Here is a 21202-nt window from a genome sequence, read left to right as displayed (position 1 = left end):
GCCGAGCTGCACGACTCGGGTAAAGATTGGACCTGTTGGCCGAGTGAATGATCTCGGGCTCAGGTTTAGGACTAGCGAGTCGCAAGTCGGGGGCTGAGCTGCGCGACTTGGGTAAAGACCGGACCTATTGGCCGAGTGACTAATCTCGGGCTCAAGTTTAAAACTGTCGAGTTGCAAGTCGGGGACCGAGCTGTACGACTCGGGTAAAAACTGGACCTGTTGGTCGAGTGACTGATCTCGAGCTCATGTTTCAGATTGGCGAGTTGCAAGTCGGGGGCCGAGCTGTACGACTCAGGTAAAGACTAGACCTGTTGGCCGAGTGACTAATCTCGGGCTCAGGTTTAGGACTGGTAAGTTGCAAGTCGGGGGCCGAGCTACGTGACTCGGGTAAAGATTGGACCTATTGGCCGAGTGACTGATTTTGAGCTCAGGTTTAGGACTGGTGAGTCGTTGGGTGGCGCGCCAAGATGACATTGTAGGCCGAGGGTAGATCGACTACCATGAAGGTAGTCATTGCCGTCTTGGCTCTTGGCTCTTCCCTGATGGTAACGGGGAGTGTGGTGGTCCCGAGCGCGGAGATGGAATCTCCGATGAATCTGGTGAGCGTTGAATTCATGAGAGTGAGGTCCTCATTGGTCAAGCCGAGCTTCTTGAAGGCGTCGAGGTACAGCATGTTGACGGAGCTCCCAGTGTCAACCATTACTCTTTTGACCTGAGCGTTGGCGATCCGGATGAGGATCACCAACGTGTCGTCGTGATGGGAGCGTTCGACCTCCTTGGTTCCGAAAGTGATTTCAGGCTCGAACTCGGGTCTGGGGCGTTTTTCTACCGTGCTTCGGGAGTAAGCCTTCCTTACCATTGAGCTGCTGCCGTCGGCTGCCGGTCCTCTGGTAATGACGTCGATTTGCTTCTCGACAGGTCCCCTGGGGCGCGGAGTTGCTTCTCCTGGTTCCTTGAGGTAGCGCCAGAGATGACGTCGATTTTGGAGGTTGTGGCAATCTTCCGTGTCATGGCTGTAGTCCCGATGGAACCTGCAATATTTAGACTGGTCCTTGTGAGTGGCCTTCAAGGGATTGGGTTGGCATAAGAGACCTTTCTCCCTGATATGGAGAAAGATCTCGGTATGGGATGTATTCAGAGGCAGAGGCGGGGGCTCGGGAGTAATAGGTCGGGCCGATCGGGTCTCCTACGAGGTTGTGATGGTGGCGTCGAAGCCTCTTCTCGGGCCTGCTCGATCCTCGACCTCTTGTTGTCCTCACACCTCCCTACCATTAGGGCTTCGGTGGCAATGTACTGGTTGGAGCATTGTAGCATCTCGGGGATGGTCGTGGCCGGCTTCTCAATCAACGACCAGAAGAACCTCGAGGGCCTCAAACCCATCAGAAATGCCTGCGTGATCAAAGAAGGGTGAGCATTCAGGAATCCTTGGATTTCAGCGACAAAGCGTGCCATGAATTAGGAGAGCGATTCGTCCTTGCGTTAGGATAACGCGAGCAGGGTGGCGATGGAAGGCTTGGGTTTCACGCTGGCCATGAAGTTTTGCTTGAACTCCCTTGCGAGTTAATCAAAGGATGAGACCGAGAACGAGCGTAGTTGGCTGAACCATGCTCGTGCCGGTCCTCTGAAGGTGGTCGGGAATGCCCGACACATCAGGGCATCAAAGGTGTCGTAAAGGGCCATCTGAGTCCGAAACGCGGTGACATGCTCTGTGGGGTCGGAGCCGCCGTCGTACGTTTCCAATGCCGGTAGATTGAAGTTGAGTGGTACAGGCTTGCCCTATATTTCCTAAGTAAAGGGGGATCCACCCGAGCTGCCTTCGCCCGTCTCACCCTGCGACTTTTGGAATTCATGCTGGAACTCATCCAGGCGTCGATTGACCATGGACAGTTGGATCCCAAATGAGTCATCCGCCGAGTCGGACGATATGGTATCAGGCTCGGAGTGGGGCGGAGCGATCCGGTAGGGTGCAGGTGTGCTATGCTCAAGTAGGCCTCTCGGGTTTATTGTCTGCCCTCGAGCTTCTCCCGTCCCGAGTCGCTCCCTAATCGTCCTTTGCTGTGTTGGGTCGGTTGGGGGAGCCACTAGTTGCACAATCTGTGGCATGAGCAGGACGATCATTTGCATCATTCCCGCCAAGGCTTGTACTTGCTTAGCCAAGCTGAGGAACGCCTCGGGCGAAACGACCGAGGGTCCTGTGGTATATCCGGGGGGAGAGAGCCCCAGATCATTAAACAGGAACCAGTAGCGATCCGGTATCGAGGCCGGGATCCCCGTCTTTGAGGACGGGGAGGGGCGGATCCTCGAGTCCGGAAGGGGGGTGGTCGGCCAGTGGTTCTCCCTTAGGGGGAACTCCTGTGAGGTGCTCCTACGACATGGCCCTCATTCTAGCGCCAAAAATGTTGATGAATTGATGTGTCGTGGCTGGTGAGTCAGCATGGCTTGATCCGCAGGTCGATGTCGGGAATCTTCGGTCGGTTGAGCTAGTTGCCGAGGTCGATCACGCTCGTAGGACGGGATGCTAGCACCGGAATGTTGATTGGCGTCTCTCGGTCTGGATGCTGGTTGGTGACTCTCGATCAAGATGGTCACGGCTCGGGGGGTGGCCACTCTCCTGCACAAAAGGGCATCGTCGGGTGGTTACCAACTTTGGCCCCTCAACGAGTAAGTCAGTGCTTGGTTGGTTTTTTGTCTCTTTTTTTCTCTTTTTTTCCCTTGGGCGGATGCCAGCGAGGGGTTTTTATACTACTGTGCGAGGGTCGATCGTAAGCGGGTTTGGCGTGACGATCGATCCTCGATGGGTGAGATGGTACCTTTGTACGGTTGCCGTCTTGGGACGAGCGGAACGACGCTATACAGCGTCGTCCTGAGCTTTCTAGGACGGGACGTATCGAGGAACGTTTTGATATGGATTCTGGCTCGGCGCATGCGAGTGCTCCTCTTGCTGATCTAGCGGTGGCGTGACGATGATTGTGATGTGGCCACGACCCAAAATATACCTTATCGATCACGATGGCAAACGATAATTTGGAGCATGAAGCGCAAAATGCTATAGCTGTCGTTCTCCATATCCTCCTATCTCGTTGATTGCTGATCTGGTTATCCAAATGTCAAACAAATATTACCCATTTTTTCCTTCTGGGAGTGGGAAGATTTTTCATCAAGAAAGATCTTATTATTGAGAACTTCGCGCGTCGGTGGCGCACCTCCGCCGGACAATCCAAGAGGAGTTCCCGATGCTGCTGCAGGATTCACAACGAGAGAGGTGAGGCGAAAACCCCAACTCCCCGGACTCCATATTGCCCCCAGAAGTGAGGAAGACGGACACCCGAGTCCACGTGGCGCACCTTGAGCGGCGGACCGATGAGCGCCAAGTTTGTCTTACGAGCCAAATGTGAGAAGTGCCAGCAGCACGAATCACCCCTGAAAATTATCATGGTGATATGGCCGTTTGTAGATTTAAAAGAAAGAGTTCATATGCACATCGATCCGAGATGCCACTTCACCCCCGACATTCTCAGGGGTGTTCAAATGCACATTATATCATGCGCTGGTAAATTGCTATGCTCAATTTCTATCGACTGTCACGTCCAAAGCACGTGCATGACACCACCTGCGCTCGGATGTCCGTTATCATGAACGGGCAAAACCTAACGGAGGCAGACAATACCGCATCATGGACTACATCGAAGAAGAGACGCGGCCACGGTTCCTCTTCTCCTCCTCCTCCGGCGCCTCCTCAGCCGCTGCGCCCGCCGAAACCCGAAAGGTCAGCAAGTTCCACGCCGCCGCTTGCCTCTCGGCTGCCGCTGCGCTCCTCCTCCTCGCCTACCTCTCTCTATCTGGCTCTCAAATCCTCTCGTCCCTCCTCCTCTGGGCCGCCCTCTCCCTTGCCCTCGGCCCCTTCGCCCCTCTCTCCGCGACGGGTGGCGACGCACGGGTCGGCCACGGCGACCCCCTCCCTGACCCCGAGCCCGCCCCTTCTTACTCGGATCTCGACGAACCTAAGAGGCGGGTCCAAGGCCGCCGCACCAGATCCCAGAAGCTCGACGGGCCTCCTCCGCCGGTTGCCACCATCTCTAAACCGGCAGCCGCGGAGAGGAATAAAGATCTGATCTTTGTCAATGGCGGTGGATCAACGAACGACAACAAGGGGAAAGAACAGGAAGAAGAGGAGTGGACGGACGAGGACTTGGAGCTTCTCAAGAAGCAGGTCTCGAAGCATCCGGTTGGTGAGCCGAGACGGTGGGAGAGGATCGCTGAAGCTTTCCAAGGGCGGCATGGGTTGGATAGCGTGATAGACACCGCAAAATCGTTGTCGGAGAGGAGGCCCGCAGCTGGGGATCCATATCAGCAGTTCTTGAAACAGAGGAAACCGGTGGATAAACGAGTGGCAGCCGTCGAGGTAGAGTCGCATCCGCAAGATGGGAGTTTGATGGAGCATGGTGATCCCAAGAAGGACAATGGCGATGGGAACGGAAATTGGAGCTCAGGGGAGGATATTGCGCTCCTCAATGCGCTCAAGGCATTCCCCAAGGATGCCGCGATGAGGTGGGAGAAGATAGCTGCAGCGGTGCCGGGGAGGTCGAAGGCCTCTTGCATGAAGAGGGTTGCAGAGCTAAAGAAAAGCTTTCGGAGCTCCAAATCTACTGAAGTATAGAGCAATTCTTGGAGGTGTTGGTTGGGTATGTTCACTTTCATCACTAATATCTTCTTTTGTTTTTACCACAGCAGACAATGATCAATATGATTGAGTTCTCTGGATGAGGATTGTTTCCATTATACTTCTGTTGCAGCTTCAAATACTTGCAACACTAACTACAAATCATGAGGTGATAAGATGGATACATGGTTCTTTGATATCTCACACAGAATTTTGCAGGTGGCTGGTTTCTTGAACTAGTTTGTATTTGAGAATTGAAGGGTTTCAAACTCTGGTTTGAGTCAACTATGTTTTGGTGAAAGGTGCAACCTATGCATTGGGAAATTGTAGCTTGAATCATGAAAATGTTTAGACCATCCAAATAGTAACAACTAGAATCTCTGTATTTAATCTAAAAAATGATAGAGAAGTGTATTGAAGGATCCAAGTTGATTGAATTGAACTGCTGGTTATAGGAGGACCTAAGAAGATCTTGAATGGGCATTTGAATCTCTGCAGTTTATATATCTTATCTATCAGGCAATATGGTCTTTCCTGCATCTTTGGATTCCAGCAGGCTGGTATAGTCAAGTTCTCATGATCAACTTGTCTAGTATGGTCTTATTACTGAACTGATCAACAATGTTATTTTGTATGAGCCTTCAACATGTTGAAAAACCTAGTTTTGGTTAACAACTGCAAAACCTAGAAGTGGTAGATGTTCTAGTTCCTCCTATCCAGGATTGCAAATGTTCTCTCGGAGTCCTATTCACTCTTCTCTCTCTGATAAGATGACACTCCTACTCAAGTTGTACTTCAGTAAATTGAATTACTGATTGATTGAGGCCTCAGTGATCTTCCTGAAATCTTTATTTCAGCAATGCTATATCCCCATTTACTGATGGTGTCATGTGTGTTTCAATAATCTAGCATAAAATTGTATCAAAACTCGTGGTGAAGAACTGAAGAACAAGCCTATGGCTCACCTGATCCTGTTGTAATCTTTTGTTTTCCTGATCTTGTCTGGTTTGCTTGCATTCCAATTTATCTTTAGACATTCCAATTTACCTTTTCATTTTTAATGTAGCCAAATTTATCAAGGGCTTAACCTCAAGTTGTATCAGAGTAAACTGATTCTTATTACCATCCATGTCTTTAGATGGATGGACTTCTTGTTCTGTTTAATCCTCAATCCTCTCAATTATACAAATTTATTTATGATCTGCAAACTGTGTATGATTCTGACTAAATAATTTAACGAGACGAGAAAGGCTGCAATAAATTTCATGGAACAACTACAAGAAAGTTCCAGACTGAGAGAACAGATGGGAGAAAAGGAGGCTGTGCAAGCAGGGGAATGTGATTATCTGAGCAATCGGTCTCAATCAATCTTGTGCCTATCTTGGACAGTGTCAATCAAACCAAGAAAGCAAGAACAAAAAGACGATTCTTGGTCGCCATTGTTTCCCGAAGAACCTCACCGAGTTGAAATCTCGTGCGAAAACAAACAGCTTCCGGAGGAGAAAAAACCGTCACCAAAGAACGACATCGATAAAAGGAACCGAGTCTTGAACGAAATCTCCAAGCACTAACCATAAAAGATTGCAGAACGAAGCATGAAGCCATCTCCGACCCGATCAAAGCGAGCTCCTTTAGGGTTTCCCGCCCTCCTTCGCGAGGGAGCCGATGGCATCATCCTCGGAGGAGGAAGGCGGGTCGTCGAGCCACTTAACGGGAAACAGGTCTCGGATCTGGATCCGAAAATATGGGCCCCTTCGGCCTCCTTAGCCAATGTACCAAACCATACCCGCCTCTCTCAGCGGGCCCGGCCTGCTGCTTCTGACCTAGCTGAGGGTGGTAAGTATCACGCGGTTATCACAGGGTGGTGCCGCTATTTTGTATTGCATCCGTGCATCACGTATTTGGTAGATGTATTATTATAATGCTGATAATATTAGCATTTACAATGCTTGCAGTATTGCGTCGTAAGACAAAAGTTAGGGAATCGCATTCGCTAGGATCATCTTCTTCCTCCTCGCCTCCCTGACAGATCCATCCATCTCCATTGACATGCTCCAATGTCTTGCATCAATGAAAGAATACGTGATGGATGAAATGACTGCCATCTAATCTATACCAGCCTTACACCGTACTGTGTACGTAGTTCATTAGACGTTGGAGTTCTCTTTGTCATCATCATCGTGTCTTCCCTCTAACTTGATGCACTTGTACCACCTTGCTCGCCAGAAGTCGTAACTGATGAGGATACTAATTATGATAAGATTCAGATGATTGATGCATCATGTCTCGATCGATGTGATAGCACATGATCAAACGGATCAAAACGTCGGTCGAGGCGCATTAACGCCTGCTTAGGCTCGGTTCTTCACGTCACGCCAACACCAATGTCAGACGCTACCAGCCTGTCCCTTGCAAGCGGGCACATCAGGAAACAGTAAGCTTCCCTATAAATACTCTCACATTCTGAACGGGAAGGATGAGAGACACCAAAAAGACTTCTTCATCTGAAATCCCTTTCACATCAACTAACTTGATTATCGGAGGGGTCGGGTCGAGCACCTCGACCCGACCTTTATGCAGGTGTAAAGTCGACGGTCCCCATAGGACGTGCAGGCGAGGAGTTCCTGCCTAGAGAGGATAGCGACCCCATCCCAATCGGACCCCCACGAGCGGCCACCTCAGCAGTCTCGGGATACGTCCCTGGGAGATCCCCCATCATCCGGACCCAAACCAAGCCGCGTCGGCCCCGAGGCCATGGCTTAAAGTTGTTTACACCAACATGTCTGGCACTAGAAGGAGGGCCCAGAATGTCGGGTGATCACCCGAGCGGCTCATATGAGCCCACGGCTGAGAGGTCGCACCCGACTGAAGCCTCGGGGGAACATCCCCCGCACGGAGACCATCGTGACGAACACCCCGCCACGACCTCAGAACGATATTGGCGGATATTCAACGACCCGGGCTTGTGACTGCCCGATGGCGCCCCCGCCGACCCCTCGCTCGTGTCGTCTGAGGCCTTTCAGGACCTTGCTCATCAAGTCCGAGCTCTGATGGGTATGGTGCAAATCATTATCCCGCTTGTTTCTCATCCGGCGCACCCGCCTACGATCGAACCACTGCGACAACGCAAGGCGCCCGTTCAGGCCCACATGACACTTCCGAAGCCCTCCACTTCGCCTCGGGTCCGACCGGCCCCACTCGGGGATCCAGTGATGGCAAACCCGAGCGGTCGCTTGGAACCCGAGGCACTCTCTCCGGACTCCCTGCGGGCCTAGTTGCGCTTCGTCAGCCAGCAACTCGACGAGATGCAGAAAGAGGTTCGCAGGTCCAAGGGAGAGCTCAGGAAGGACGCACACCAAGGGTCTCCCTTCACGCCCAAGATACGAGATCAGACAGTCCCCCCGGACTTCCAACTCCCCTCTCTGGACGCTTATGATGGCTCCATCGACCCAGCGGAACCTCTGATGCCCTGATATGCAGAGCGTTCCCTACCACTCTGAGAGGGCTGGCCCACGCGTGGTATGGTGGCTTGAAGACCGGAATGATCGCTTCCTTCGACCAGCTCGTCAAAGACTTCGAGCTCCACTTCGTGGCCTATGCACGACCGAAGCCTTTCGCAACACTGCTCCTCTGACTCAAACAAAGGGAGGACGAGCCCCTCTCACATTTTGTGGATCGCTTTGCCACGCAAATCCGGGGTTTGCCGGACACTCACCCCTCTCTGTTAGTGCAGGCATTTATGATAGGCCTGCGACCTTCCAGATTCCTCTGGTCCCTCGCGGAGCGACCTCTCACCACGATGCCAGAGATGCTCCAGCGGGCTAACCGATACATCGCGGCAGAGGCCTGGGCGACCGTGAGGAGAAGGGACAACTTCTGGCAATGGGCTCCATAGAAGAAGTCAAGCACCCGTGGTGGCTATCCGATGTAGTCCTCGTAAAAGGAATCTAGGCCCTGCCTTAGTCTCTTCCGAGTGAAGGCTTAGTATCTACCTGACTGCCTCCCAGTTTGCGGTTAGCTCCGACCTAACCCCCTTCGGTATCTACACGGCTCGGTCGTAGACTCGGCCGTAGGCTACCCGAGTCCACCTCAGGGCGACCTTCTCGCCTGAGCTGCATCTCTCGGTCGTAGACTGCCGAGTTCCCCGCAGGGCGGCCTCCCTGCCTGAGCCGCATCCCTCGGTCGTATGATGCCCGAGACCACACCTGCGCGGCCCGCCCGCCTTCGTCGTGCTCCTCGACCCCATGCTCCCCGAGACACACCTACGCGGCCAGCCCGCTTGCGTCGTGCTCCTCGGCCCCATGCTCCCCGAGACCACACCTGCGCGGCTAGCCCGCCTGCGTCGTGCTCCTCGGCCCCATGCCTCCCAAGACACACCTGCACGGCCAGCCCACCTACGTTGTGCTCCTCGGCTCCATGCTCCCCGAGCCACACTTGCGTGGCCAGCCCGCTTGCGTCGTGCTCCTCAGCTCCATGCTCCCCGAGACACACCTGCGTGGCCAGCCTGCCTGCGTCGTGCTCCTCGGCTCCATGCCCCCTGAGACACACCTGTGCGGCCAACCCGCCTGCGTCGTGCTCCTCGGCCCCATGCTCCCCGAGACCACACCTGCGCGACCAGCCCACTTGCGTCGTGCTCCTCGGCTCCATGCTCCCCGAGCCACATCTGCGCGGCCAGCCCACCTGCATTGTGCTCCTCGGCTCTATGCTCCCCGAGCCACGCTTGCGCGGCCTGCCCGCCTGCGTCGTGCTCCTCGACTCCATGCTCCCCGAGACACACCTGCGCAGCCAGCCCGCCTGCGTTGTGCTCCTCGGCTCCATGCTCCTCGAGATCACGCCTGCGCGGCCTACCCGCCTGAAAGCTGAAGCCATGCCTTGGACTCCCGTTACAACGACCGATGCATAGCTTCTTTCCGGGGGGAATATGATGTGGATAGTAATTATAATAAGACTCGGCCGACGTCAAATGACGCCTCACGCCTCGATTGACGTGACAACACCTGGTCAAATGGACCAAAACACCGGCCGAAACACATTAACGCCTGCTCAGGCTCGGTTCTTCACGCCACGCCAACACCAATGTTAGACGCTACCAGCCTGCCCCTTGCAAGCGGGCATATCAGGAAACAGTAAGCTTCCCTATAAATACCCTCGCATTCTGAACGGGAAGAAGGAGAGACACCAAAAATACTTCTTCATCTGAAATCTCTTTCACATCAACTAACTTGATCGTCGGAGGGGTCGGGCCAAGCATCTCGACCCGACCTTTATGCAGGTGTAAAGTCGACGATCCCCACAGGACACACAGGCGAGGAGTTCTTGCCCGGAGAGGATAGCGACCCCATCCCAATCAGACCCCCATGAGCGACTGCCTCAGCAGTCTTAGGACACGTTCCCGAAAGACCCCCCATCATCCGGACCTGAACCAAGCCGCGTCGGCCCCGATGCCACGGCTTAAAGTTGTTTACACCAACAACTTTGGTAGATGTATTATTATAATGCTGATAATATTAGCATTTACAATGCTTGCACTATTGCGTCATAAGACAAAAGTTAGGGAATCGCATTCGCTAGGATCATCTTCTTCCTCCTCGCCTCCCTGACAGATCCATCCATCTCCATTGACATGCTCCAATGTCTTGCATCAATGAAAGAATAAGTGATGGATGAAATGACTGCCATTTAATCTATACCAGCCTTTTACCGTACTGTGTACGTAGTTCATTAGACGTTGGAGTTCTCTTTGTCGTTATCATCGTGTCTTCCCTCTAACTTGATGCACTTGTACCACCTTGCACAGGCCACGAAGGCGACGAGGTCTGCGGCGGTGAGGCTCGCCAGGAGGAAGTAGAACCTGTCCATGTGGCCCTTGTTGAGGTTGACCGGAATCCACCCGGGGCGCTCGCCCCTCGCCGTGATCTCCATCACGATGGTCACCAGCAAACTGCTGACGTAGTTGCCGAAGGAGATGGAGGTCATGCAGAGCGCGCTGCCGAAGCTCTTCAGCCCGTCCGGCGCCTGGCTGTTGAAGAACTCCAGCTGACCCACATACATGAACACCTCCGAGGCCCCGATCAGCATGTACTGGGGGATCTGCCACAGAATGCTCAGCGAGCTGTCGTCGTCGCAGCCGCTGCAGACGTGCTTCAGCCGGTAGACCTCCACTGTCCCGGCGGAGATCATCGCCATGACGGCTATGACCAGGCCGACCCCCATTCTCTGCAACTCCGTCAGCCCTCGTGGGTTCCTGCAAAGCCTCGAGACCAAGGGGCTGAGGAGCCTGCGGTAGAAGAAGATGAAGAGCGCGACGCTGGCGATGTCGAAGGCTGACATGCTCGCGGGGGGGATGCGGAACCCGGCGACGGTGGTGTTCATGGCCGCGCCTTGCTCCACGAACAGGGAGGCCATCTGCGTGAAGACGACGGAGTAGATGATGGTGGTGAGCCATATGGGGAGGAGCCGCAGCACGCATTTCAGCTCCTCCACCTGCGTGATGGGGCAGAGGCGCCACGGATCACGAGCGCTCGACATGTCTTCTCGGATCACGAAGTCATTGCTCGGATCCACGATCGCAGCTCGGTCCAAGAACCTACGACGGCAGATCACCTCGAGTTAGATCAACGAAGATGGAAGCCGGTGCGCATGCCATGCACGCAAGACAAGGGAGACGAAACATACTTGAAGCCATGGGTGTGGAGTATCTTTCTACTGCCAGCAGCAGCGGAGGCCTCCTTGGCTTCCACCTCGTACAGATCATAGCCTCCGAGGGGCATATGGAGCCTCCATTTCCTGGACGCGGCGATGACGACCTGGCACACCCGGGAGAGGGGGTTGCCGACGGGTCTGAAGTGCCTGTAGCGAGGCGTCCCGCAGAGGAAGAGGAGGAGGGCGACCAGGGCGGAGCCTGCAGAGGCCCAGAAGCCTAGAGCCCACATGCCCTTGTCCTCGAAGTAGACCAAGAAGGTGTTGGAGAAGAGGGAGCCCAGGTTGAGGGCCAAATAGAAGTAGCTGAAGAAGGAGACCTTGGAGTGTGCCTCGCTGCGGTCCTCCTCATCGAACTGGTCTGCCCCGAAGGTGGCTACGTTGGGCTGGTACCCTCCGTTCCCCAGGGCGATGAGATACACCGAAAGGTAGAACACTCCGAGCTCCATGCTCGAGTGCGGCCCACACAGGAGGTGCTCTTGGCCACACCCTGAGGGTTTCAGAAGAAACAAGTAAGTCGACAGTGACAGCAACCCCAACCCCTGTCATCCAAAACCAATCCGTAAGTTTCTGCCTGCTGCTCACGGTGATTGTTCTTGGAGTAGGAGAAAGCATGCAGACTCACAATTACGAAGATGACTTGGAAGATGGCACAGGTCTTGTATCTTCCCCAGTAGGAGTCGCTGAGGAAGGCGCCCACAAGGGAGAAGATGTAGACAGTGCCCGTCCATTTGCTGACATTGTTAGCTGCATCCGCGTTGTTCTGCTGCAGGACTCTTGTTAGGAACAACACCAAGTTCACCCCCACCCCGAAGAACGCCAGCGTCGCCAATCCCTGGTTCACTGCATCAACATCACCATTATTATGATCACGGTATGTGCATGGTCATTCAAACATATATCGATGATGTTTAGAGCATAAAGTTTGTGTCACGATTAGCCACCTTGGCATTGGTTTGAGAGGTTTCTTCCAAGTATATTGATGTTGATCTTGATTATATTTCTTTCTAGATCATAAGAGCACAATCCAAATATGCTTACCATCAGAGTCATGTGTCTTTCTTGAATCTAAAAGAAAGAAGTCAGTCTTTTCTGGTTCAAGAATTCACAGCTGTGATTGCAGACTGTGGCACAATGACAAGGACCCTGTGATGTTGATGCTTCCCTGTTTGCCGAGTTCATTGACAAGTGGAACTCAAGCTCAGGAGGCCTAGCAAAGAATCTACCAGACGCAAGTCTACAAGAAAAGTCTAACTTCTGTTTGGTGAAGAAGTTGGTGAAGGAGTTACCTATAAAGATCATCTGGCCAGCATCATATCCTGGTAAGATTGTTCCTTTACTACCACAGAGACCCACTTTAGAACATGCATCTCTATCAGTGATCTTTACTGGATATTACTTGCGCTGATGGCATCAAAAGATCCATCATCGATTTCCTCTTTTTCTCGAGGAAGGATGACAAGAATACATCTATTGTTTCTCTAGGAAGCATATGCACATCTGTGGTCCTGAAGTTAATAATTGATTAGATGAACACATATCTTTACACTCGGAATTCTAACTGAGCCAGTTATCGTCTTGGTAATCAAGATGACTTAGAACTAATCAGTGACCAGTTGATGTATAGCTTCAATGAGATCCAAAGTTAGCAATCAGAAGAAACACTTCAGGGAATTGTTAACTTCCAGCAAAATAACAGGCATCAGAATAAAACAGATCCATCACTGGTGATTGTCACAGCTTTAATCAAACTATGTTGTCTGGTTATAGCTTCTAAAGGATCATGAATACATTCTAAAGTTGTTTTATGGTGGTCTGATATATCTTTGTGTCCTATTCAGGTGTCACTAAACAATTTCTTGTTCTGAAACAAGAGAAAGATTATATCTTTTCTTTGTGTGCTATTCAGGTGTCACCAAACAATTTCTTGTTCTGGAACAAGAGAAAGATATAGATCTTTTCTTTGTGTGCTATTCAGGTGTCACCAAACAATTTCTTATTCTGGAACAAGAGAAAGATATAGATCTTTTCTTTGTGTGCTATTCAGGTGTCACCAAACAATTTCTTGTTCTGAAACAAGAGAAAGATCTAGATCTTTTCTTTGTGTGTTATTCAGGTGTCACTAAACAATTTCTTGTTCTGAAACAAGAGAAAGATATAGATCTTTTCCCTCAGAAAGTAAATATTGATCCTTTTCATGCTTTCAACCTCCTGGATATGGAGATCCAATCCAATAAAACTGATGCTTTTGTTTCTTTGGAATATATCTTATTTGTTTGTGTGAGTGGAACCAAAGTTGGAAGAGCACCAAACTAGCAGGGCTTACTTCGTCATCTCTCATTTAAAATGGCTAGAAGGAGACGAAGGATGTCAGCTCATGATTGCAACGAATTTTCAACAGTTCGTCATCACCTTGTATTCAGAAGATTATTTTAGCATGAGAAAAGATAGATTACCTAGCAGAAGAGCTCCAGCCACCCACCCTCCTGTCTTGCCTTTGGCTGCAGGCCTGCCCCTTGCGTCCACCGATCCATCAAGTGTGTATTCATATCGCTCATCCTTCTCTCCGTTTACGTCCTTATTCAAGGAATCACTTCTGCTCTTCACCGCGCCGACTTCTATTGCTCTCTCCTCTTTTTCCTGCAGTAGCACCTCAACTTTGTTAGTCTGACCATGCCAAGTTGTCCTGTCTATTGTCACAGGAAGGTGAAGAGGTCGGCAAGCAGGTGGAAGAGGTGCAGACCATTTTCGATCTCTCGGAGCTGGCCATTGCTGCACCACAGTAGGGAGATTAGAGCGATAAGAGGAGCACAAGAGTGGAATGTAAGAAAGAGAGAAGAAAGGAGAGCCTTGAATGAAGAAATTGCAGTGAGGGGGAATGGGAATTTATAGAGGTCAGGGACATGCATCAATGGTTGAGATTGGAAATTCAGGAGGATGATGTGATGCGATTTGCCCACATGGCCAAATCAAAGCCAAAAAGAAGCCGAAAATGACAAGCCTTCAAGTTGGTAGGGAAACAGAGGTGATCCACTTGGATTTTGATACTTGCTTAGCTACAGAAAGAAGACAGATACATTTACATGAGAAGGGTAATCATCTTCCAAGTTCTTAGCAGACATCGAAAAAAAAAGGATGCTTTCCAAGTTAACTAGAATAGCAAGAGTTTTAGCCGCATCCGATACTGAAGAAAAAAAGGTATTTTGTGTTTGGTGTCCATTAATCATTTCTTCTTTGTGCATGTGGAATCAGCATAGTGAGCTCCTTGAAAACCTTGGCAACTTATATGTCTAAGAACTTGTGTTTATAAGCAGCGTATCGATCGTAGAGCCGAAACACATTGGCTTGAGTCTAATTCTTTTGTCTATTTGTGTGAACTGATTCGAAGATTCGATTACTTTATGGTTATCGGTGTCTACACGGAAGAACAAGAATAGTCTCAAACTGAGAAATTGGCATACTTGTGACAATCACTCTCTGTGTTAGCATTTGCAGTGTGTAAGAACTTGGTTTCTAATGTTTGGTCTTGATCAAAGGAATTCTTAGTTGCTCAGAAGTAGGTGGTTTTTGCATGTTGATTTCTCTTGGTGGGTTGTCTTCTCTGTGCAACCTTGTCGGTCTGAAAAACCACATATGGTTCTCTGGATGGCCCGAAACATGAGAAAATAAAGGTCAACCTTCAGCATGATTCATACAAATCATGTTCTACAGTGAGATGTGGAGCCCTTCTCATACCATTTTTCAGGAACGTTTTCCATGACATGATGATAGATCTGTTACCACCATTTCCAAAATCTTAGCTAGCAGGCCAACACTTCACATTGGTTTTGGCATGAATCGTCAAATCGACGATCTCGATACCTTCTTCCTGTCTGTGTGGGAACAATTCTTTCCTCGGTGACTCGGAGAAGAAGAGGTGAGGTCTCTCAAATCATCATCTTTATAGGCTACCAACATTGTAGCCTAGTTTAACTTTGCACCTCCATAGCTTTTGCTTTAGTCTCTGTCAATGTGATTAAGATATTTAACCACCATGGGAAAGTCTGGTCATTCTTTGACTTTCGATGAGAAGCGATAGGCTATGGTGCCGTCATGATTCCACTGCAGTTGTCTGCAACTTGATCTCGTGCACTTGTTTTTGTCTTGACAACCTAACTTCGTGCAGCATCATGGTGCTCGAAACATGCTAAGCCACAGTCCCAACAGTTCTTTCTCGGTCACCATTGTTTGTGCTCTCGAGACAGTCCAAGTATGTGAAAGCTAAGGAAGTCACCCTGCGACAGCCGGAAGAAGGACAAGTAAGAATGTCTTTGAGCCATTAATGCTGCGCATGATGCAGAGTTTGACAGCGGCAAGCCAGTCATCTAAATTATTGACGAGGAAGTTTCTCCTCCGGAGCTATTCCCACACCACGAGTCATCGGTTTGCGCTTAGGCAATTAGAACGAATGATGTTACATCTTCTCGATTCGCAAGATATCAAAGCTGCGAAGATCTCTTCTGAGACTTGGATTTTTCTTCCTATTTCCATGTTTCTTCAACCTGAAAGAATGTCAAATCAAGTATGCATAGCAGCCTCGCATGTGTTGCAGACATTTCTTGGATCAACACCACATCACCTTCTGCAGGAACTCACATAGGATTTGGCTTCTTGAAGACGAGAAAATTCCATGGAGAGAAACTGCCAATTCGTCCGCGAGGAAGCAAACAGAAGAAGACAAAAGCGATGTGAAGGTGATTCTTCTTTCCTTTCTCTTTCGGATTCATGAACCAGGAAGAGTCTCTCTGCAGATATATCGACTACGCTTTACAGCGCTCTGAATCGAAAGGTACGCTCTTGTCTGGCTTTTCTGCGACGACGAAGGTCCAAGCTCTCGGTCACGTCGATCTTCCACTTCGTAGCTGCTGAACTGGATCCATCGTCTCTTTCGTTCTCGGCCACTGGAGGTGTGTGAGAAGCGGTAGCTCGTATGGAGCTCGATGGTTTGACTTATCAGCGGCAGCCTTTGCTGACATGCCGCACTACGCATCACATCTTATCTATAAGCGCACAATGAGATCATGCTTCCTCCGAGCTTCGTTGGGATCTTACCAGGATTTCCACACTTACAGCTCGGAGTCCAACTAGCACGCGCAGCGTCACCATCACCGTGCTGTAGACCACCATTCGACCCTTTTCCACGGTCTTCTTCAAGATGCTCCTCTACCTCGTTGTTGGATCGACAAAGACTTTCCACGGGCCATCCATGTCCCCATACGATGAACTATGAACTGAGCTCACCGTCATCTCTCCTCGGCTCATCATTGATCACCGAGGTCTTCGTTTTCGTTACGCCATCGGTTTGCGTCGTGCATGCCACTACCTGTTCGACCAATTGTCGCCCCACTCTGTGCTCGATATTCCCTCCTCTCCGCCATTTCAATCCACCGGTCCTGTCGTCCCATTACTTGAATCCGAAGGTTGCAGGGGTTCTCAGACCTGTGTCTCTCCGGATTTGCTGCGACTTTGCCTAACAAAGTATTGATCTTTGTAATGGCGCGCGTCACAGGGGGGCACGTCGCTGTCACCGGATCGAGCTTTTGCTTGCAGAGCTGGGAATGGCACCATTGCCTCGAGTGTGACACACACGGGCGACTTGTAACATGGCGATATCTCTTTCGCCATGATCCATCGCTGTCGACCGAGGTTACATTCGCAAGTTGCAGAGACACTTTCTCCGGGAAGGATGGGAGGAGCTCGAAGGTTCGTCCTCCATGGATGAAAGCTTCCCGACGTGAACGATGATCCAAACCGCAGTCGATTGCCAAGTTTGATGTGATCAGAGGTTCAATGTTTGATGCATAATTTTCTTTCAACGTGAACAATGATTTAAATTATGACGAATTAGATGTTATTATTCTTTGAAAGAGGTTCAAATGTTAACATCGATGATTGAAGAGTTGTATTGTTCGATCCAAGCCAAAATTTTCATGCACGTGTAGTTTTCACTACCTCATATTAACATATTCATATTTATAATAATGACTAAAACATGCTTAAAAGATGACAAATGACTCGATTAGACGATCGATTATCCTAAAAGTTTTAATTTATCGAAAAAGAGTACATAATATATATTTATTTATTTATATCGTAACATCGATTTAGACTCAAGTATTTAATTATAAACCCAAATAAATAAATAAATAAATATAATTAGGAAAATAATAAAATAAATAATTAGGAAAATACAACCTCTTTTATGGGACATACAAAGTTAAAATCAGGAAATGTCAGATGGTCTTTATATGGAAAGATTATGGTCAACATCTCTCTCACATAAACCACAACTATGATTTGTGGCTTCATTAGCACAGAGGCTAAGAAACAACAAGAAGTAGTAGGAACACGCAGACCTTTTGACTCTTTGGGAGAGCCTTCGGATGCGACCGCTCTCTTCCGTCGCCGTGTGCACAAGTGAGAGGTGTGTGACGGCTGCCGCCGACAGCCATTGTCATCTCCACCATCTTTTGCTGCTGTCTGCCCGCCTCCTGTAGATGACCGTGTGATGAAATGTCTGAGAAGCCAGAGCCGATGCTGACGAGCTCGACCCCGTGACTTCTTCGTCGATCGCAGCCTTATCTGAAACTGCATGGCCGTGAATTTCCACGCCTCCAGCTCGGATCGGCGCAGTCGACGTCAGGTGTCAGTGTCACCACGCGATTTACACATCGATCTGGCCATGCAATGTCTTCGAGGACACTGAATAGATCGAGATCGGTCTCGTCCACCAAGTGTTTGTTGAATGAGCGCAATTGGTAGGCCAAGCTTCTGGTTCTCGGTCATGACCTCATCCCTGGGAGTCATCTGTCGTCTTCATCTAGACTTGCTCCTCACGTTTAAATTCCTTTTGTTGTCAGCTAAATCATGCCGCTGGGAACTGGGCACTGTTTCCGTCCGCGTTTCCTCCCTTCCATTAAGGCTGCTACTCTCCTTCTTCGGAGCGGCAAACCCCATCGACAAGGTGTTTGTCTTAATTACGGTACCTATTACATGATTGCTGCAGTGAATACTACGCACTGCATTTAATGCTCCACAATGTCTTGGCTAAACGTGCACAACAGTGGAAGCCTTCCGCCACACCTCTCATCCTTGGTGTGCTTTTTTTGGCCGTCCGTGGCGTTGGCGTACCAGCTCCAAGAAGGGTGCCTTCGTCAGAAGGGATATGCTATTGCCACTGTGGTAGCTTTTGCTTGCGCGAAGCTGTGCAAGGCACCATCACTTGTGCACACATGGCCAATAATTGAGGTGTTACCTTGATGGACAATCCAATTGACTTGGCCTGCAGCTCGCTGTATGATGATGAACTGAAACGATGACCGATTGGCTGCATGATTAGCAACTGCAATGATCTCTTGATGCCTAATTGACTGGTGTGGCAGACAGCCGAGCAAAGATGAGAGAAGGTGTGATGAGTGCCTGCAGTGGGAAGGAAGTCAAGCTGAATAGAGATGTGTCCATTAGGAGGACTTCTTTGTCTTTGAATGATGGGAAGCTTAGGACCAGTTTGGATCATAGTTTCTGCATGTTATACTCATATTTTGGATCTTCTTTTATATCATAAAGTTGAATCTGTTTGAGTTAAAATGTGAATATAGAATTCATCAAATAGGAGTTTGATTCATGCCAAGAGTTGAAGATCACTTGAACTATCATTAGGTCAAGAATCCCAAGTAATGGGTTCAATCCCTATTGTTTTTTTTTTCTTTTTCGATTTCGAATAAAACATGAACTTCTTTAACATCTTCAGAAGATTAGAGCATGAAGTGTTGGAATATACTGATTCAGATTTGAGCTTTAAATTGTGTTCTGAAATTGGATACATCTTCTTCAAGATTGAGATCATCTTTGAGATATGGGATACTTAGAGAGGTGCTCAATGACATGCAAATCCAGATACTGCAAAATTGATCTAAGTAATCATGATATGATCCTCTCAGATAATTTGAGGATTGTGCACCTCTTTTAGGGTGAAAATGAAATTATAAGTGCATGATTATGGTTGAGTTCTACTTCAGTTCAGAGTTATGGCAAATGCCAAAACTACAAGATCTCTTCAGCCATAAAATAGATCAAAATGGTGGAATAGTTTGCTGCTTCCAGAAAGAGGTTTCTGCAGATGCCAAACCCAAATATTACTAATAAATCTGCAGTTTATGATATGCTTAGACACCACAAATTCTCAAATTTAAGAAGCTAAAAGAGTCTCTCTTTTTTTTTTTTTTTGTCCATCATTAAAAGATAGTCTTGCCATGAGAAATCAGACACCCATCAGAATCTTCCAAACAGCAGCAAGAAGAGCAGGAATGACAACAACAGAAACAAGAACAAGATAGAAGAGAATAGAGCTAGTCTCCAAAGAGTAACATGAAGGTTTATGGTCCTTCACAGGATCAGTTAATTTTCATGCTCTAGTGAGCATCTTCTTCCTCACAACACTTGGTGTACTCCTTGGAGCCCATTAATGAGTTGAGTTCAGATGGATCACTGGGTTTGACCTTGATCATCCATCCATCTTCATATGGGCTTGTGTTGATCTAGAGAAGAAGGCCAAAATGCATCAGTGAGCTAAGCTGCATTGGTCCAATATGATTCAGCCCAGTAAAAGGATATATGAATGAAGAGAGGCAGGCCAAGTTGGAGGAACTACCAGACCAGGAGTCTCAGTTAGCTTGGCGTTGACTTCAATGACTTCACCAGAGACAGGGGAGTTGACATCACTTGTTGCTTTGACACTCTCCACTGCTCCAAAGCTGCCTCCTTTTGCAACTGCTACTCCAGATTCTGGCAGCTCCACAAACACCACCTCCCCGAGATGGCCCTGCCCAATAAACACCATGAACACACCATACAGAAACTCTATCTTTCTCTCTCCCCAAGGAGGACATGAAATAGCAGTCAAGCATGCAAGAAGAAGTGACAGCAGCCATTTGCCATGATTTCCATCCACAATAAAGGAAAGCATGTCAAGATTCCTGCATTGCATTTTAGTTACAAAGATTCTGTTGGGGTTTTGCATAGATGAACTAGAATGTCATATTATCATTGATTGAGGTTAATTAGGACATGCCATACCTGAGCATGATCAGTGATGCCAATGGTAGCCACAGAACCCTCATGCTTCACCCACTCATGAGAACTGGTGTACTTCAAGCCATCTATGACTGCAAGCAGAAAAGAAAGGTAGCAGAATTGAAGACTGCAACATAGTAGTTTCCAATCTCTTTCTTCCAAGAAAGAATAAGAAAGCATTGAATTAGAATGAACAAACAAGTTGTGTGCTCAACCAGTTAACAGTTTCTTAGGCATATAAAATCTTTGGACTGAGACACAAGAAAGTGCATCCAATTTCCTCAAAATCTCACCAAACACTGAAAGAACACAGCAATCTCAATAGACTCTCCTGTCAAATCCTTTGAAATAGATGAAGGACTAGTTTGGAAATGACACTTTGCATGCTGGAGACAGTAAGAGTTCTTTTATACCAGAGGAGAAGCATCTTGAGATGGAGAAGGCAGGGAAAGGAGTCCTGGCACCACTGCAGGAGATCCTGAGGGCATTGGCAGCTGAAGAAGCCCAAAGCTTGAGGGCCATCTTGTCACCTTCCTCTACCACTCTTCTGCTGCTGCTTGTTCTTACTCTTGGTGGGAGCAAAGCTGGGAGGGATAGAGGAGATGAAGTGTTGTAGTTTTGGCCAGTGCTGGTGGATGGGTTACTTGGTTGGATGAGTGGTGGATATTGCAGCAGAGCTGAAAGGATTGGATAAGGATTATAAACTGGCAAATTCATGTCCTTAATCATCTT

At 49.1% G+C, this 21202-nt stretch overlaps 3 protein-coding genes across 3 annotated transcripts; 1 reads left to right on the top strand and 2 right to left on the bottom strand.

The window, feature by feature from the left end:
• Positions 1 to 3648: 3648 nt before the first annotated feature.
• On the top strand, positions 3649 to 5551 carry LOC135588580 (transcription factor MAMYB-like). Its single transcript, XM_065080797.1, has 2 exons — positions 3649 to 4682; positions 4794 to 5551. Exon 1 carries the CDS (start codon positions 3674 to 3676, stop codon positions 4655 to 4657), a length of 984 nt encoding a protein of 327 aa, XP_064936869.1. The 5' UTR covers positions 3649 to 3673; the 3' UTR covers positions 4658 to 4682; positions 4794 to 5551.
• A 4566-nt stretch (positions 5552 to 10117) lies between these two features.
• Positions 10118 to 14215, bottom strand: LOC135588522 (protein NRT1/ PTR FAMILY 7.3-like). The gene is made up of 5 exons (XM_065080715.1): positions 14103 to 14215; positions 13816 to 13999; positions 11985 to 12202; positions 11336 to 11901; positions 10118 to 11246 (listed from the first exon to the last, which is right to left on the bottom strand). Exons 1-5 carry the CDS (start codon positions 14127 to 14129, stop codon positions 10382 to 10384), a joined length of 1860 nt encoding a protein of 619 aa, XP_064936787.1. The 5' UTR covers positions 14130 to 14215; the 3' UTR covers positions 10118 to 10381.
• Positions 14216 to 19585: 5370 nt separating this feature from the next.
• Positions 19586 to 21084, bottom strand: LOC135588468 (glycine cleavage system H protein, mitochondrial-like). The gene is made up of 4 exons (XM_065080624.1): positions 20884 to 21084; positions 20474 to 20562; positions 20049 to 20219; positions 19586 to 19935 (listed from the first exon to the last, which is right to left on the bottom strand). The coding sequence occupies exons 1-4, from the start codon at positions 20990 to 20992 to the stop codon at positions 19810 to 19812; spliced, it is 495 nt and encodes a 164-aa protein (XP_064936696.1). The 5' UTR covers positions 20993 to 21084; the 3' UTR covers positions 19586 to 19809.
• Between the last annotated feature and the right edge of the window lie 118 nt (positions 21085 to 21202).

This window comes from Musa acuminata, chromosome BXJ1-1, assembly GCF_036884655.1.
Source record: "Musa acuminata AAA Group cultivar baxijiao chromosome BXJ1-1, Cavendish_Baxijiao_AAA, whole genome shotgun sequence".
NCBI lineage: Eukaryota > Viridiplantae > Streptophyta > Magnoliopsida > Zingiberales > Musaceae > Musa > Musa acuminata.
Note: the sequence above shows the minus strand (reverse complement) of the source record. Positions and strands in the feature narration are given on the sequence as shown.

Coding starts and splice junctions, on each gene's coding strand:
- LOC135588580 (XM_065080797.1), top strand. CDS start 3,674: ATGGACTACATCGAAGAAGAGACGCGGCCACGGTTCCTCTTCTCCTCC.
- LOC135588522 (XM_065080715.1), bottom strand. CDS start 14,129: ATGGCCAGCTCCGAGAGATCGAAAATG. Junction 12,203..13,815: donor GGCTGGAGCTCTTCTGCTAG/GTAATCTATCTT, acceptor ATGTTGATGCAG/TGAACCAGGGATTGGCGACG. Junction 11,902..11,984: donor TCCAAGTCATCTTCGTAATT/GTGAGTCTGCAT, acceptor TTTGGATGACAG/GGGTTGGGGTTGCTGTCACT.
- LOC135588468 (XM_065080624.1), bottom strand. CDS start 20,992: ATGGCCCTCAAGCTTTGGGCTTCTTCAGCTGCCAATGCCCTCAGGATC. Junction 20,563..20,883: donor CTCAAGATGCTTCTCCTCTG/GTATAAAAGAAC, acceptor TTCTGCTTGCAG/TCATAGATGGCTTGAAGTAC. Junction 19,936..20,048: donor TAACTGAGACTCCTGGTCTG/GTAGTTCCTCCA, acceptor CTTCTTCTCTAG/ATCAACACAAGCCCATATGA.